Source organism: Syngnathoides biaculeatus, chromosome 4 (genome assembly GCF_019802595.1).
Source record: "Syngnathoides biaculeatus isolate LvHL_M chromosome 4, ASM1980259v1, whole genome shotgun sequence".
NCBI classification, from domain to species: Eukaryota; Metazoa; Chordata; class Actinopteri; order Syngnathiformes; family Syngnathidae; genus Syngnathoides; species Syngnathoides biaculeatus.
The window spans coordinates 14,491,548-14,506,651 of NC_084643.1; the positions used below are offsets into that span (position 1 = coordinate 14,491,548).

Here is a 15,104-nt window from a genome sequence, read left to right on the forward strand (position 1 = left end):
TGGTGGAACTCACACTTTTCAGCCTTGACATACAGGTTGTGACGCAATAGCTGCTGTAGCATTTCACAAATGTGCCTGACATAGGTTTTTTAATCTGGGAAAAAAATCAGCATGTCGTCTTGGTACACACAAAAAAAAACATGTTAAGCGTTTCGCGTAAAACATCATTGACGACTCTTTCTAGGGATGAAATCATACTGTTGCTCGCAGATACTTCTGTCCTGAGTCTAGCCTCCACTACTCTTTCCCATAACTTCATTGTGTGGCTCATCAACTTTATTCCTCTACAGTTCCCACAGGTACGCCAATCGCCTTTATTCTTAAAATTGGGAACTAGTACACTTTACCCCCATTCTTCAGCCATCTTCTTGCCCGCTAGTATTCTGTTGAGTAAGTTGGTCAAAAACTCTACAGCCACTTCTCCAAGATGCTTCCATACCTCCACAGGTATGTCATCAGGGCCAACTGCCTTTCATTTCATTCTTTGTAGTGCCTTTTTAACTTCATTTTACTAATCTTTGCCACCTCCTGGTCCTTCACACTTGCCTCTTCTACTCTTCCTTCTCTCTCATTTTCTTCATTCATCAACTTCTCAAAGTGTTCTTTCCATCTATTTAGCACACTACTGTCATCAGACAGCACATTTCCATCTCTATCCTTAATCACCCTTACCTGCTGCACATCCTTCCCATCTCTATCCCTCTGTCTGGCCAACCTGTAGAGAACCTTTTCTCCTTCTTTTGTGTCCAACCTGGTCTACATGTCGTCATGTGCCTCTTGTTTAGCTTTTGCCACATCTACCCTTTGCCCTACGTCGCATCTCAATGTATTGCTTTCGCTTCTCCGCAGTCCTCTCGGTGTACCACTTCTTTTTCGCTAATCTCTTTCCTTGTATGACCTCAAAACACCATCAAATCTCCTTCTCCCCTTTCCTACCAGAAGACACACCAAGTACTCTCCTGCCTGTCTCTATGATCACCTTGGCTGTAGTAGTCCAGTCTTCTGGGAGCTCCTCCTGTCCATTGAGAGCCTGTCTCACCTCTTTCCGAAAGGCCGCACAACTTTTTTCCTTTCTCAGCTTCTACCACATGGTTCTCTGTTTTACCTTTGCCTTCTTAATCTTCCTACCCTACACCAGAGTCATCCTACACACCACCATCCTATGCTGTCGAGCTACACTCTCCCCTACCACTACCTTACTGTCAGTAACCTCCTTCAGATTACATCGTCTGCACAAAATATAATCCACCTGCATGGTTCTACCTCCGCTCTTGTAGGTCAGTCTATGTTGCCGCCTCTTTTGGAAAAAAGTGTTCACTACAGCCATTTCCATCGTTTTTTCAATTTATAATTTCAGCCTCATCACTCGATCTGATTGTGAGCCAGCTCTTCCTTTGAAATAACCCCTACTCCATTTCTCTTCCCATCTAAACCATGGTAAAATAATTTAAACGTAGCTCCTAAACTTCTCGCCTTACTACCTTTCCTCCTGCTCTCTTGGATGCACAATATATCAACCTTTCTCCTAATTATCATGTCAACCAACCCCCGAGCTTTTCCTGTCATTGTCCCAACATTCAAAGTCCTGACTATCTGCTGTAGGCTCTGTGCATTCCTCTTCTTCTTCTGACAATGAATCCGGTTTCCTCCTCTCATTGTCTTCAACCCACAGTAGCTGATACTCCACCGATGCCCTGCAGGTTAATGGTGTTGGGGCCGGGTGTTGTTCACCCTGGCAATGACCAATCCGGTATGGGATTCTTTAGATGAACGCTCATATTTGTTTGACACAGTTTTACGCAGGATGCCATTCATGACGAAACCATCAGCATTTATCCAGGCTTGGGACCAGCCTACAGATTGCACTGGCTTGTGCCCACATAGGGTTGCATTAAATGAGTCAGCAAATTTAATGGGACAAATGATAAAAACTTACAACCCAGCAATTTCTCATACAGCAACGCTCTTTTGAATCTGGCCTTTGGTGGAAGTAGACCTTCATATTCAAGAAAGAGTAAACAGTGAAAAGGAAAAGGAAAATGGGAGGAAGTAGTCAGAAAAACACATGCATTGTACACCACTGTTTTGACTGATGGTTAAAAAAATATTGGAAATGGAAGAACAGCATTTGCATTTCTCATTCCAACTTTAAATACAGATATTAAAGAACAAACAAAAGATCACTTACATAATGACACTACAGTTGATTGAACAAAACCAGTTAAAGCGCGTTGTAGTTTTTTCAGATTAATTATCAACATAGTTGTCTTTAAAGAATATGGTTTCACAACGAAGGCTAGATGTATTTTAAATTTATGAGACACTGTTTCGATCAGGGGTGGGCAAACCTTTTGATTTGCTGTTCACATTGATTTCTAAAATTTGGCAGAGAGGCCTTATAGCAGAGTATCCACACGCAAATAATTGTACAACCTGATTGATTAATACTGCACACTGATGACTGTGCATTTCAAATGTGCAAAATTGTCATGGTCCTGCCGGTCCAGCCCTGGCTGGGCGGGTCCCAGCACACCAGCGCTGATTAGGAGGCGCACACATGCGCCTCATCCTCGTTGATTAAGCCCTGTATTTGTAGGACGCAGTGGACGACTGGTCTTTGCCAGATCGTCGCAACTCATGCCCTGTTCCTGCACTCCCGTATTCTTGATCGGGAAACCTGGTGTAACGACCTCCGCCTGTCCTCCGACCGACCCCGTAAGCTTGACATCTTTGATACTCCTGCCTTCTCTGATCGATCTCCCGTGTACCGAACCCTTTCTGCCCGCGGACCTGGTCTCTACGCCCGACGTCCTGACTACCGCTGCTCCACTTGTCTGTCCACCTGATCCCCGACTTTGGACCGAATAAACACTTTTCCCAAACTCCCTCTGCGTCTCCGGAGTCCTGCATTTGGGTCCACCTCCGTACTGATGGGTCTTGACAGAACAATCTGGCCAAACCAGGACCCAGCAGGAAAGACCTGCTCTAGATAACGTGGCAGCCACTTAGCAGGAGATAGCATAAGAACAAGAACATCTAATCATCAGAACTCTTAGAACCAGGAGCAACTGTTGTCTGTTAAAGAAATGATGACCACACATGTACTCAGCAATCTTCCACACACATGCACACACACACATGAGGAAACACTTTGTTTCCAACTATGTTTTGCTCGCCTGTGTCCTTTTTGTAACATCCATGTAAATAAGGGGTGTTTTGAACCGAAATAAATATGGGTGCTGAGGACAAGATAATCAGTTAGTGCAGTGGTGAATTGTAAGAGACAGTTCCTCTCCTCTCTCCTCGTGAGCAGTCAAACTTGAACTGGTGTCTTTTCTTCCTTTTTGCCCTGTTTAATGAATGTCTAATTTTTAAACCCAACATTTCCTTGGTCCTTCGAGCTGGATCTCAAGATACCTGAGGTTTCCAGGGGCTGAGTCGATGTCCAGGTAAAAACCGTGGCCACGGCACTTAAGACCCTTTCTGGGACTGGGCCTCAGCTTTGCGTCTGGAGATTGAGGGTTGACGAGAAGCGGAAGGAAGTAAAGACATTTTCAGAAGTTATTAACAACCCCAAACAGCTTTAAAAATAGCAAAAAGGAATACAGTTCATTTGTCGATTGTAAGAAGGTTATTGATTTTGAAACAATTGTTAATACTAAAAACTAATTTGTTTTTAATGGCCACCATTAAGATAGCTGTTCTTATTTCCACGTCCAAGGTCCCCGTAGTCCGGTTACACAGGGGGTCGTGGTATTTAGAACCCTTCCATCTCAACGAGGTGAAGAAAACAACCCAACTGAGCTATTTAGTGAGACTGCTGTCATAATGGTGACTGAAAAATTAAATTTTGCTGTTGGGTGTTGGATGAAAACGCTATCAGTTATTCAATTTTTTCTGTTCGAGTGATACCTGTGGGAACCACCCAAGGTCCCAGAAAAACAAATTGGATAACTACATACAAAAACTGAATTTTAGTTAATTAAAATTAAACAGTAGATCTGTAAATATAAAACCACATTCTTGTGACAAAAATCAGGCTATGAGAGTTGCAAGTGTTACAATATGCGAATGGAACAAGGGCTTATGTGTCTTCCAAAAATCCTAAATTCCCTGTGTGGATTTGTGCACGTCACAAACTACAATAACTTCCCTTTGAAACAGTTTTGATGTTAAAGGGAGCGGCTGGTTATTTAAACACTAAATTAGATGTAGAAAAATAGTTTCAAATCACAACAGGCATTTCCGGACAAAATATTGATTGGCTCCTTATAGTAAAACAACAAGCAAAAACTTGTTCAAAAAACTGTGCTCCCATGCAGTGATGTGTGGCGGTGGTGTACTGGTGAAACGTATGAGTCTTGGATAAATGCACCAGGAACGTGTGCACTGGTATCACTGCTCTTATCTGTGACTGTGTTTCCATCCACAGTAGAGGATATACAATTGGCCGCACCCATCTTTGGACCTCGCCTCAATTTCTCCCAAAGGCGAAGGTCCTCTTGGAAAGATGGAGATCCAACATACATTGATGCAATTGCCATTCAATGAGGCGTACCAGATGAGTAGAAATTGCCTCACCAGATTGCTGCAGGATGGGAATCCATCTTGTTATGGATAACTCAAAATCAAAACATTGACAGAATCAACTAACAACATTACATTGTACAGAAACTAGGTAACTATACGGAAGCAGGCTTTATTGCCATAAGAAAACAACTAGCTGCAACCTCACTCGTGGTGTTCCAGAACTGCATCGGCTCCAATTAAGTAACTGTTTCTGCCTGCAATGAAGAATGCTTTGGTCTGCCTGCAATGAAGAATGCTTTGTTCTGCTCTAGATAACGTGGTAGCAAATTCAGGATAAATGCGGAGGGGGGGGGGGTGTAGGAATAATTGTGAATATAATTATCATACATCTGCTTCCAATAAAGAAATGCTTTGCTCTGCTCTCGATAACATGGCAGTCGCTTAGCAGGAGATAGCACAAGAACAAGAATATCTAATCATCAGAACTCTTAGAACCAGGAAGACCTGTTGTCTGTTAAAGAAATGATGACCAAGCATGTACTCAACAATCTTCCACACACATTTACACACACACACATGAACAAACAAGTACACTTTGTTTCGCTTGCCCATCTCCTTTTTGAAACATCCATGTAAATAAGGGACGTTTTGAAACTAAATAAAAAGAGGTCCTGAGGAGAAGATAATCAGAGAGTGCAGTGGTGAATTGTACGAGACAGTTCCTCTCCTCTCTCCTCGCGAGACTTGAACTGGTGTCTTTGCTTCTTTTTTTGTCCAGTTTAATGAATGTCTAATTGGTAAACCTGACAATCTGCATCAGAATAACTTCATAAAGTACATAATTCATGGGTGCTCAATGTGTCGATGCCTGCCGTTAGCGGTGGGGCGGGGTGCCGTTAGTGGTGGCACAGGCTGCCGTTTCGCCCGACGTGGAGGTGGGTTAGGGAGGAGGCGGGCTGGAGTGTGCTGTTGCACCGGGGCTGGGGAGGAGAAAGGAGCTCCCCCCCCAATGCCCACCGATGTCTGGGCACCCCTGACGTATGTAATAAAGTATGTAGTAAAGGAAAATAAAGATAAGAATAATGAATGAATAACTACAATAACAACATAGACACACATATCACATAGCTCTAGATTAATTTCGATAACATCTATGATATTTACTTCGCCCGGCATAGGTCCTCCTGAGTATCCTACATAAACAAAATTTGTAAAAGGGTTAGGAACTCGAACAATGGACCTTTCCAACATGTTAATCACTCATACAATAACAGCCAATCAGATAGCCGCATTGTCTTAACCCTCCCGCAGCCATGTCTCACAAACAACACTGTCGGTTGTGCGCGTTTTGAAAAGTTAATGTTAGGAAGAAAATGGTCCTCAGATGCGCTTGGGGAACATGCAATTCTGACGAATGATATCGTGCTGGGTTACAAGAGGCTGGGTTGATTAATTTTCCAAAGTCTAAAACACAGTTGGTGAAGTGTCTCCGATGGATTAAAGCTTGCGGAAGACCTCACGTACAACTCAGTCTGAAAAATATCAACAAACACAAGGCTGTATGTTCGTAGGTAAGTGAGGGAGAAGTATATTCTGAGTTTGATTTAATTATTATCAGTGCTTTGCAGGAGAACAACTTTCACTTTGTTAGTGTATCACAGACCTGCTGAATGAAGTGAGCTTCTAATGTTTTATGCCAACGAGTCGGGTTTGTGATACGTAAATGCGCGATTTCATGTAAGAGAAATGACTATTTGCCCATTTGTAATGCATCGAACTTATAGACCATACACTGGGTTCCATTATGAGCCAAGTCAAATGAATATACCCACTCACTTATAAAGACTACAATGATATTACTCGTGATCTTTCCAAGTTAAAAAGTACTAACCCCGCTTTACATGCTCTGTACGATTCCACTATTTTATCCTGTGGGATTTCAACCTGAAGTTTGTGAGGCGCAAACCTTTTTAGCATAGATCGCCAACATTTAGCCGTAACTCTCACATTGCGTCCTGCTCCGTCCAAAATCTTAATTCCATGAACATATCCTTGCGTGAAATAGTTGAGACCTCTCTGTCTTGGACAAGTCTGGCGCATTTGGCAAAAAACATACCGCAATGTTACCGGGAATATGTGATAGAGAATCCACTTCAAACATGTATTGTTCACTTGCCATTTTGGGGGATTGTGGGGCATGGCAACTGTTGCTAAGGGGGAGGTGGGGGGGAGCTGAAGATTGCCATTCGGAAAAGTCCATTATGGCCCAGTCATTTAGAATATTTAATCAGGTCGCTCGTCCTCTTCATCTGTGTCTGTCATTGAGTCTGTTGTCCAATGTATAAATGAATCAAGGGGAATGGAAAAACTGCTTTTTATTGAAGGCAGCGGGTAAAAGCACAAGGGGCAAACAATTATAACAAGATTAAGATTGGACATACTGCGGTAAACGGGAAAATCAATCTAATTTGGAAGCATGGTCCACGGTTTTCTGAATATGGAGTGGAGAATGACAGTGTTTCTTCTGCCAAAAGTCTGAAATAAATTGAGGGAGTGGAAGAAATTAGTTGAAGATAAGTGATGTTCCAGAAATGTACTGAACACTGCAGAAATTAAGATTGAATGACAAGTCGGTGCGCTCTCCAGGAGGGGCAGGGAGAGGAGGAGGGGCGGGGAGGGAGGAGGAGGATAGAGGAGGAAGAGGAGGAAGAGTCAGGTGATGCAACAATATCCCGGTCGGCGAGTTTTCTTTTCCCAATATGATCAGGGGAAAACCGCGCCCCCAAGCCATTTGATTGGTCCCTGCAAAGTCCCTCGCTTTTACCTCGACTGAGGTGGCTGAAAGAAAATCATATTCATTATCGGCGCTATTACAAAACAATGGATAATATGATTATAACAGCCCTCAACGCATTAATGCTGCTGCACTTTGAGTTGTGTTTGCTGTCATGCAAGGTGCTGTACTACCATTGCTGCTACTACTATTACTACTACTAATACTAATAATAAAATTCGCCAGAAAAAAATATATATATTTGGCTTATTTTATAGCAATAGTAGCTAGAGTAACAGTAGAGAAAATATATATGTTTTCTGGCAAATTTTATTATGATTATTATTAGTAGTAATAGTAGTAGCAGCAGTAAATAGGACCTTTCATGACAGCAAACGCATCAAAGTGCATCATTGCGTTTAGAATTATTATAATCAGTTAACCCCAAAATGCACTTTGATGTGTTTCTGTCATGAAAGGTACACTGCTGCTACTGCAAATACTTTAAGAACAAAAATCGCTGGATAATGGGCTACAATCACTGACTCAGCCCAAAACCTAATAATGCACTTTTTATTGTCTTTCATATCATGAATGTATCAGCCCATTGGTGTTCCCACTTTCTGGCTGTTGCAGTGCAAACACCGCAGTATGACGTTGCTATGAATAATGACTGTATCCTAATGGCGCGAAATACCACTTACAACTTGTACCTCTTCCCCTTGTTTCATTGCGTCAGCAGGTGTCAAGCATTTCCCTCGGTGACGGATGGTGTCGCCTGTAGTGCACTCGGTGCCAAATAGGCAGAAGCAGCCAAGAGAAGAAGAGGGCGTTGCAGGGACCAATCAAATGGCTTGGGGGCGCGGTTTTCCCCTGATCATCTTGGGAAAAGAAAACTCGCCTCCCAGTCGAGGAAAAGCGGAAGTTCCACTGAGTTGCTATTGCTAACTGTTCGCGTCTTACTCGGTACTTATTGAGTTTTAAATGATAACATGTTCGGTGGAGACGATGAAGATGGAGATTTCTTGTCACCCAAGGGCGGGTAAGTTGGCTCTGCCCCTTGTGTCGACGATGGTGCGTCTTTTAGCATACAATATGCATACATGGGAGTGGAACATCCCGTTGCCGTGTCAGGACTAAATAGCTACATACGCGAGCTGTGATTCAAATGGTAGTTTTTGCTGCGAAATAAAGTGCATTAAAAAAAACGATGTTTTGAAACTGAAGATGAAAACAATTTAATTTATTGCAGTTGTTCATCTAACGAATGTGGATACATAGTTGCTAATATTTTTGTTTTAGAATTTGAACTACTGCAACCCCAAAGGGGGAAATACGGATCATGTTTCAGATAACATTATGGAACACAAAAACGATATCTCGTCCAAAAGATGTGTTTCATATAGTAACAGAAGATCACCGAAATAAAATTAACATTTTATACATCCGCTGATGGTCACATATGTCGTTTCCATTTTAACATTTATTACACTGATGAAAGTCCTCCGGAATTTTAAATTTTCATGAAAAATGTTACGGCAAATTGCCTAAAAGTAATCCGGATATTAGTTGACATCATTGAATGAACACACGTTTGAGTTCGTTGTTTTGCTTTCATGAGCGCAGCCACGCTGAGGCACGAACACGGGTAACGGTAACGCCCCTCCCATCGCATTCTCTCAAGACGTCGCTTAATTTGTGTTGTCTTGACATTAATTTAAGTGTTTATTTCATAAACGTGAACTAAACAAGCCTGCTCCAAAACAACCGCGATTCACCCGGAAACGGGAAATGCAAATTAACCGTACTGAGCACGTACGAAAGCGCATGTTCAGAACTGCGTCACGTAATGGGAGCGCATTTACGTCGAAAGTCATCAACATCATGAGCCATGTCAAAGGAAATTCAGTTACACCAGGAATTCTCATTGCGTCGATCGCGAGGCAGTGTGACGGCGTGCCCCCCGCCCCTCAAAAAAAAAAAAAAAAAAAAAATACACGTTAGACTATCATCCATCTCGTCGCTTGATTCAGGTGTTGCCAATAGTCGAGCACATGCACATAAAGGCGCGTTCTAACGAGCTGGCCTCCTATTTACGGCAGTCCCGCGATGCGTTCTCCCCCCACAACTAAACGTCAGGATTGCCGTCAGGAATGTTTGTTCCAATATATCGCTAGCTTGTTGCCACGAACGCCAATTATGTTGAACTAAACTTTAAGCATTTTCAAAACAGTGCGAGTATACACCATTTGTGTTTATTCCTTGACATGCCAGTGCGTTTTAACTTTATTTTGTCAGATCAAGAATTTTTATTGATGAAAAATTTTAATTACTGTTTTATATCATGTTCTACTAATATCAGTTGAAATTGGAAATGATCTTTTGAGTTTTAAATTTTGTTTTCTATTTCAGTTATGTATTTGTTTATTTGATTTTTAATTTACAGTTACGTTATGTTATTAATCCAGTAAGTTATTTTAAGGCCATCCCTAATCACACAAGCAACTTTATCTGCGTGCATGACTGACCACACCCATACATTTTTCAAATGTGAGTGACTGCGTATCTCAAAATATTAAAGGCAACTGATTACACTATGAGTATTACTAGATCAATATCCAAGATAGTGAGCAATGTGGTCGAGTGTATCAGTACAACGCGACGTATTCTCTTCCGGTTGATTTTAGATGGATTCAGTTGATAATGCGGTCTTCCACAAAGTTTGATCCATCGAAGACGTTTTTCGTACTGGGAATTGAACTCCACCAACTAGCCTTTCAGGATACCTGTCGTCACTATTACAAAGTCTGTGACTACACCTCTTAACCATATCTATTGTTAAAGAACCCAAATACGCGATAAAACGCTAACAAAAGCTATACCATGCAACATTGTCTGAGGGAACGGCGGGTGCAAAAAAAGGGGCGTGGTTTATGCAGATCTTTGGCCTCTGATTGGTCAGCGACGTGGATGACGCAATTTCTACGGAGGGGGTCAATTGTTTTTTTTAATCTTGCACTTTCCCCCTCTTAAATGTTAAAGATCATCAAACAAATGTAAAAATCACAAAACAACTACAATTGACTTAAAAGACTACTTTTAAAGGCCAAGTGTCTTTTTCTTCTTCTCCTTGTGCGTGAATGAGAGGGGTGGAGGGGGAAGAGGGAGACTACAGGGAAAAGAGATATCACGGGTGGACAACTTCAAATATTTAGGGTCAACAATCCAGAGCAATGGTGAGAGTGGTAAGGAAGTGAAGAAAAGGGTCCAAGCAGGTTGGAACAGCTGGCTGAAGGTATCCGGTGTGTTATGTGACAGAAGAGTCTCTGCTCGGATGAAGGGCAAAGTTTATAAAGCAGTGGTAAGGCCGGCCATGATGTACGGATTTGAGACGGTGGCACTGAAGAAACAACAGGAAGCAGAAATGAAGATGTTGAGGTTCTCGCTGGGAGTGAGCAGGTTGGATAGGATTAGGAATGAGCTCGATCCCGATAAACTTTCTAAAATAGATATTGTAATGAAAAATACATATAACAATATTCATTTCAATGTCTTTACGAAAAAAATAAATGTGAGCGGAGAGCGCGTCATCTATGCACAAAGTTGCAGAAGTGTTATTCTACGACATCCAAGTGGTCGCCATATGGCTGCATCCTCTGTCCGTGACGTCACCCGGACATTCGCCAATGAAAACACGCGGTGCAACCTAACTATGGGAGACGAAGACGCCACTTCTGACATGGAAGCTCTTTTCGAAAAGGAGAACACCACACAACCGAGTGAAGTTACCGGGGCAATATTACACTATTGTTTTGAGCCATATTCAGATGATAGGCAATTACGGCCAAACCGCCTCTGGTCCGATCCAGCTCCACGGCGGAGATGAGCCAATGCGGCTCATCGCAGCCGGCCAGTGTGGCTCATTTTTGGCGCCGAGGTGACTTATCACGGAGCTGAGCCGTGCTGCTTGAGGGGGTTGTACACAGCCGCCGCAGTACGCAATGAACAACACCGTCGAGACGGGGCGCTTTACTGCGTTGTCATCTCACGCGGCTGAGTGCTGCAATGGGGCAGCGTTCTTCAGAGCTGCCGCCGTCCGGGAGCCCGGTCGCTTCGCGACGCAGCAGCCTGACGCTGTCCGACGCGCACATCGACAAATTTCGTACGCAGATCTTTTGTTCCGTTATGAGAGACGGATTACATGGTCCGCCCCAAACTATTATTATTATTTTTTTTTTAGTAGCTGTATACACCCCTACCTGTCATTTGGAACCCATGAAGCTCTCGTCCTCTGCACCCGTGTGTTTTATTGAAAGGATCGGTGCTGGTCAGCGCTCAGGAGACAAAGACTACACTCAACAAAAGACCAACGTTCCCAAATGCTATTTAGCCTCAATAACTGGCATATTTATTTTGACCAAATGCAAGTTCTCAAAATACAGTTGACATTGCGTGAAATCAATAAAACCCGCAGCAGACTCTACTTGTTTGTACTCTGCATCTCTCTATTATACTTTTCAGTTGCGTGCGAGAGAAAGGGCGGGTGGCCTACCCGTCTGCCCTGGCGTCGCAACAATTGTAGCCGATTTACTATTGACACCTAAGTGTGTCCTTCAGGCTCTGAGAAACATCTTACGCACCCATAACTGTCAAGACGTCCCACAACAATGTTCGTCTTTGGTATGCATGTGAACAAGATAGTGAAACGGTCCAGACGTCTTGACCAGAAAAACAAGTGAGTGAAAAACATCTTATATGCGAAAAACAAGTGAGTGTATGTATGCGAACACTATAGTGAAACGGTCAAGACGTCTTGACCAGAAAAACAAGTGAGTGAAAAACAGGTGAGTGAAAAACAACTTATATAACCATGGTTGCACAATACATTCGGGTATTCAACGGTGATGGGAAGCATCACTAATTAACACTCCTTTCATTCCACTCTTGAGGCTTCACATATTAGTTGATATACCTGTCAAACGTCGCTGGTAACACTATTCCATTTCCTGTGTGATTCATGATGTCATGAAAGAACATGGACTATAATTCCCGCAACGTTAGGTTTCTGTGCATATATTGATGTGATAAACATCATGGCCATCTAGCATAAATGTATACATGAGTGGGGTGAGGCACCAACTTAAGTGTAGTTCTCGACACCGAAGTGTCCATTACTTTTCTCAAGGCGTACAATCATCTCATGCGTTGCATAATCACCCACTCCACTTCAGCTCGGATACGTCTTAAGTAGATACACGTTAGCAGATTACATAGTGATAGCAATACTATTACAATAACCAACAGAATCAGAGGGGGCACCAAAGTCCTCCTAGCAGTGACTGACATCCCTGAAAAGATGTCCCACCAGTGATGGGCTGAGGACTGTTGTACTATTTTAGCAGCATGTTGTACCCGTCTGCTGGCTACTAATGTGGACACCATGAGCTTGGAGATGTTAGACGTATGTGACTGAATAATTTTCTGAACTTCAGTGGATTGTTCCAATGTGCATTTGAAACGCTCCAGTGAGAGGTTCCAGGGATTCTTTAGTACATCCCATTGTACTTGTGCCAGCCGATTAGACACAGAGTAATTCGTCAAACGATACGTCTGGTTTCCCCAATGCCATTGGTGCACATTATATAAGCAACCAACGAAAGGAACCGATGGTACTTGTGAATTATTTTGCATTGTTGCCACACATAGAGCATGTGTTCCGATTTGCCACAACATCTCCCTTCGTGGCTCCCTAGTCCAATCACAAAGTACATCCTCTGAGTCGGTTAAACATGGATTGCTGTGTCCCTGTTGTAATGTACACGCCATTCCTCTGTCTGTTTCGTCACACATTTTCATCTCATAAGTCGTATTTGTTCCCACATCCATCCAGATGTAGAAACCAAAATCCTGTGGTAGTAATCACCGGTAATACTTGATACTTACATATCGTTTTAACAATAGACACATTGTACTGAGTCCAATACCCAGCACAATATGTACTGTTGCATTTTGTTCGCTCCGAGTGTAACTGTAACCAAAGTTTGCTACTAATATTCCAAACCCGTCTCCATTCGTGATAATTTCCCGTTGTCATTATTCTCTGGAATCGCTCTTTTTGAGCTTCCGCATGTATCATTTGCAATTCACAGGTTGTCCAATTACCTATATGTGATAGATTCTTTAACGCATCATATGTTTCATTCCATAATTTTAACTCCCAGGTAAATGCCTTTTTCCAAACACCTGTGTTTTCCAATTCCCCTATCATAGCTTTTGGAAGCCATACCCCTACCTGATGTATAGCCTCTGATGCATGTTGCCCTGTGTTAGATAACGTGTGTGTTCTGGTTACTTCATTATCTGCAGCATTAGCTACACCATACAGTGTTCCCATTCCTCCTAAGAGAGTATCATACCAAGCTCTACGTCTTCGTGTACAGTCTGGTATATCGGGGAATTTTATTTCCCAGTACACTCTGGTTTTAACCCTGGCTTGTGCCATGTGTGTACAGGTATCTAATACTGGTGCTATGTGTGTTCTTGTAGCATTAGGTTTCCCAGGTAACACCCATATTATATACAAAAATGTGTTCCGTCCCGAGATTTCAGTGCTGTTAAAAAAAAAAAACAGGGTTTCTTTTACGGTAATCGTCCACCTTGTCCAGTTGTGCTCATTCAGGTCTTGGTCGTCCTGTTGTAGTGGCACATGGGGACTACTGAAGTGACGGTTAAGTTGCATCCTTGTTCCACTACCGGGATGTCCTTTCCTCCAAGGCACCTTTTGCACTTCCACATCTGACAATTGCTGGTGACGTTTACCACGCTGCAAGCTCAGTAAGCTGGACAGGTGTAGTCTCCTTGAGTACGGTCCTGGGTACTGCTTTTCCATCTTATTTGGAGCCGCTGGACCTGCTCCAATTTGTCACCCTCCGTCATTGCGCAGCAAAGTTGGACCATGGCACCAAGGACAAGGATACACGTGACCCAGCAGACAACACTGCCACCTCTTGGGCCCTCGGTTTTCCCTGTTCCGGCCATGGCGCTTCACCGATGATGGTCTTCCAATCAGCAAATACCACCATGGCATCTGTATTACGATAAATAGTGCATACTACAAACATGTGATTAGTTCTCTCTTGTATAACATTTTGACACCGGTACATTTACCCATTTTTCCTCTCCAGGATATAAGACGCTCACAGTAGCATCTTGCCCTTGAGCTATAATTTCTGCTGCTCGGGGAGGACCGTCTGGGTGTTTTACCCAAACTTTTGCCCCTGCCAAATCCTCCCTCTCATCTGGTGGTTATCACCACAGGTTTAGGTATTTTTTACCTTGGTTACAAGGCAAGGCTTCACTACCAATTGAGCAATTTTGTCCCCTCTTTCCAATGTAAGGGGCTGTTCTGCTAATAATTTGCATACCACTCCAATTTCTCCCTGATAGTCCGCATCAATTACTCCGGCTTGAATTGTTAACCATTTTAGTGATAACCCACTTTGTGGTATAATGTGTCCATATGTCCCTGGTGGACACCGGAGCCCCAATCCTGTTTTCACTATTTGGATTTCGTTGGGAACCAGAGTGATGTTTGTCAGGATTTTCTAATCCAATCCCGCTGAGCCTGGAGTGGCTTGTACTGGAATTTCAGCTTGAGGATCAATTTTCCACATTTTAATTTCCCCATTGGAATTTTTGTACCGGTTCCCCCGTTATCATTTGTATTAGGGGCGTTATTCCCGCCCCAAGCGCTCTATTATTAATCTGATTCACCGCCTCGGGTAAGTCTTTGCACCATTTG

At 42.9% G+C, this 15,104-nt stretch overlaps 1 protein-coding gene across 20 annotated transcripts in view; it reads left to right on the forward strand.

Annotated features, from left to right (window-relative positions):
- Positions 1-8,140: 8,140 nt before the first annotated feature.
- Positions 8,141-15,104, forward strand: part of LOC133499991 (ubiquinol-cytochrome-c reductase complex assembly factor 3-like) — a 124,706-nt gene continuing 117,742 nt past the window's right edge. For 7 of the 20 annotated variants that reach the window (XR_009794808.1, XM_061818492.1, XM_061818497.1 and 4 more), the window contains exon 1: positions 8,148-8,345. Coding sequence is in view for 15 of the 20 variants with exons in the window: in XM_061818492.1 (XP_061674476.1) it covers positions 8,296-8,345 (50 nt within the window). In the remaining 5 variants the exon portion in view is untranslated. Of the gene's footprint in view, positions 8,346-15,104 lie in introns of all 20 variants that reach the window. The other 13 variants (XR_009794806.1, XM_061818487.1, XM_061818488.1 and 10 more) reach the window with 7 other exon arrangements.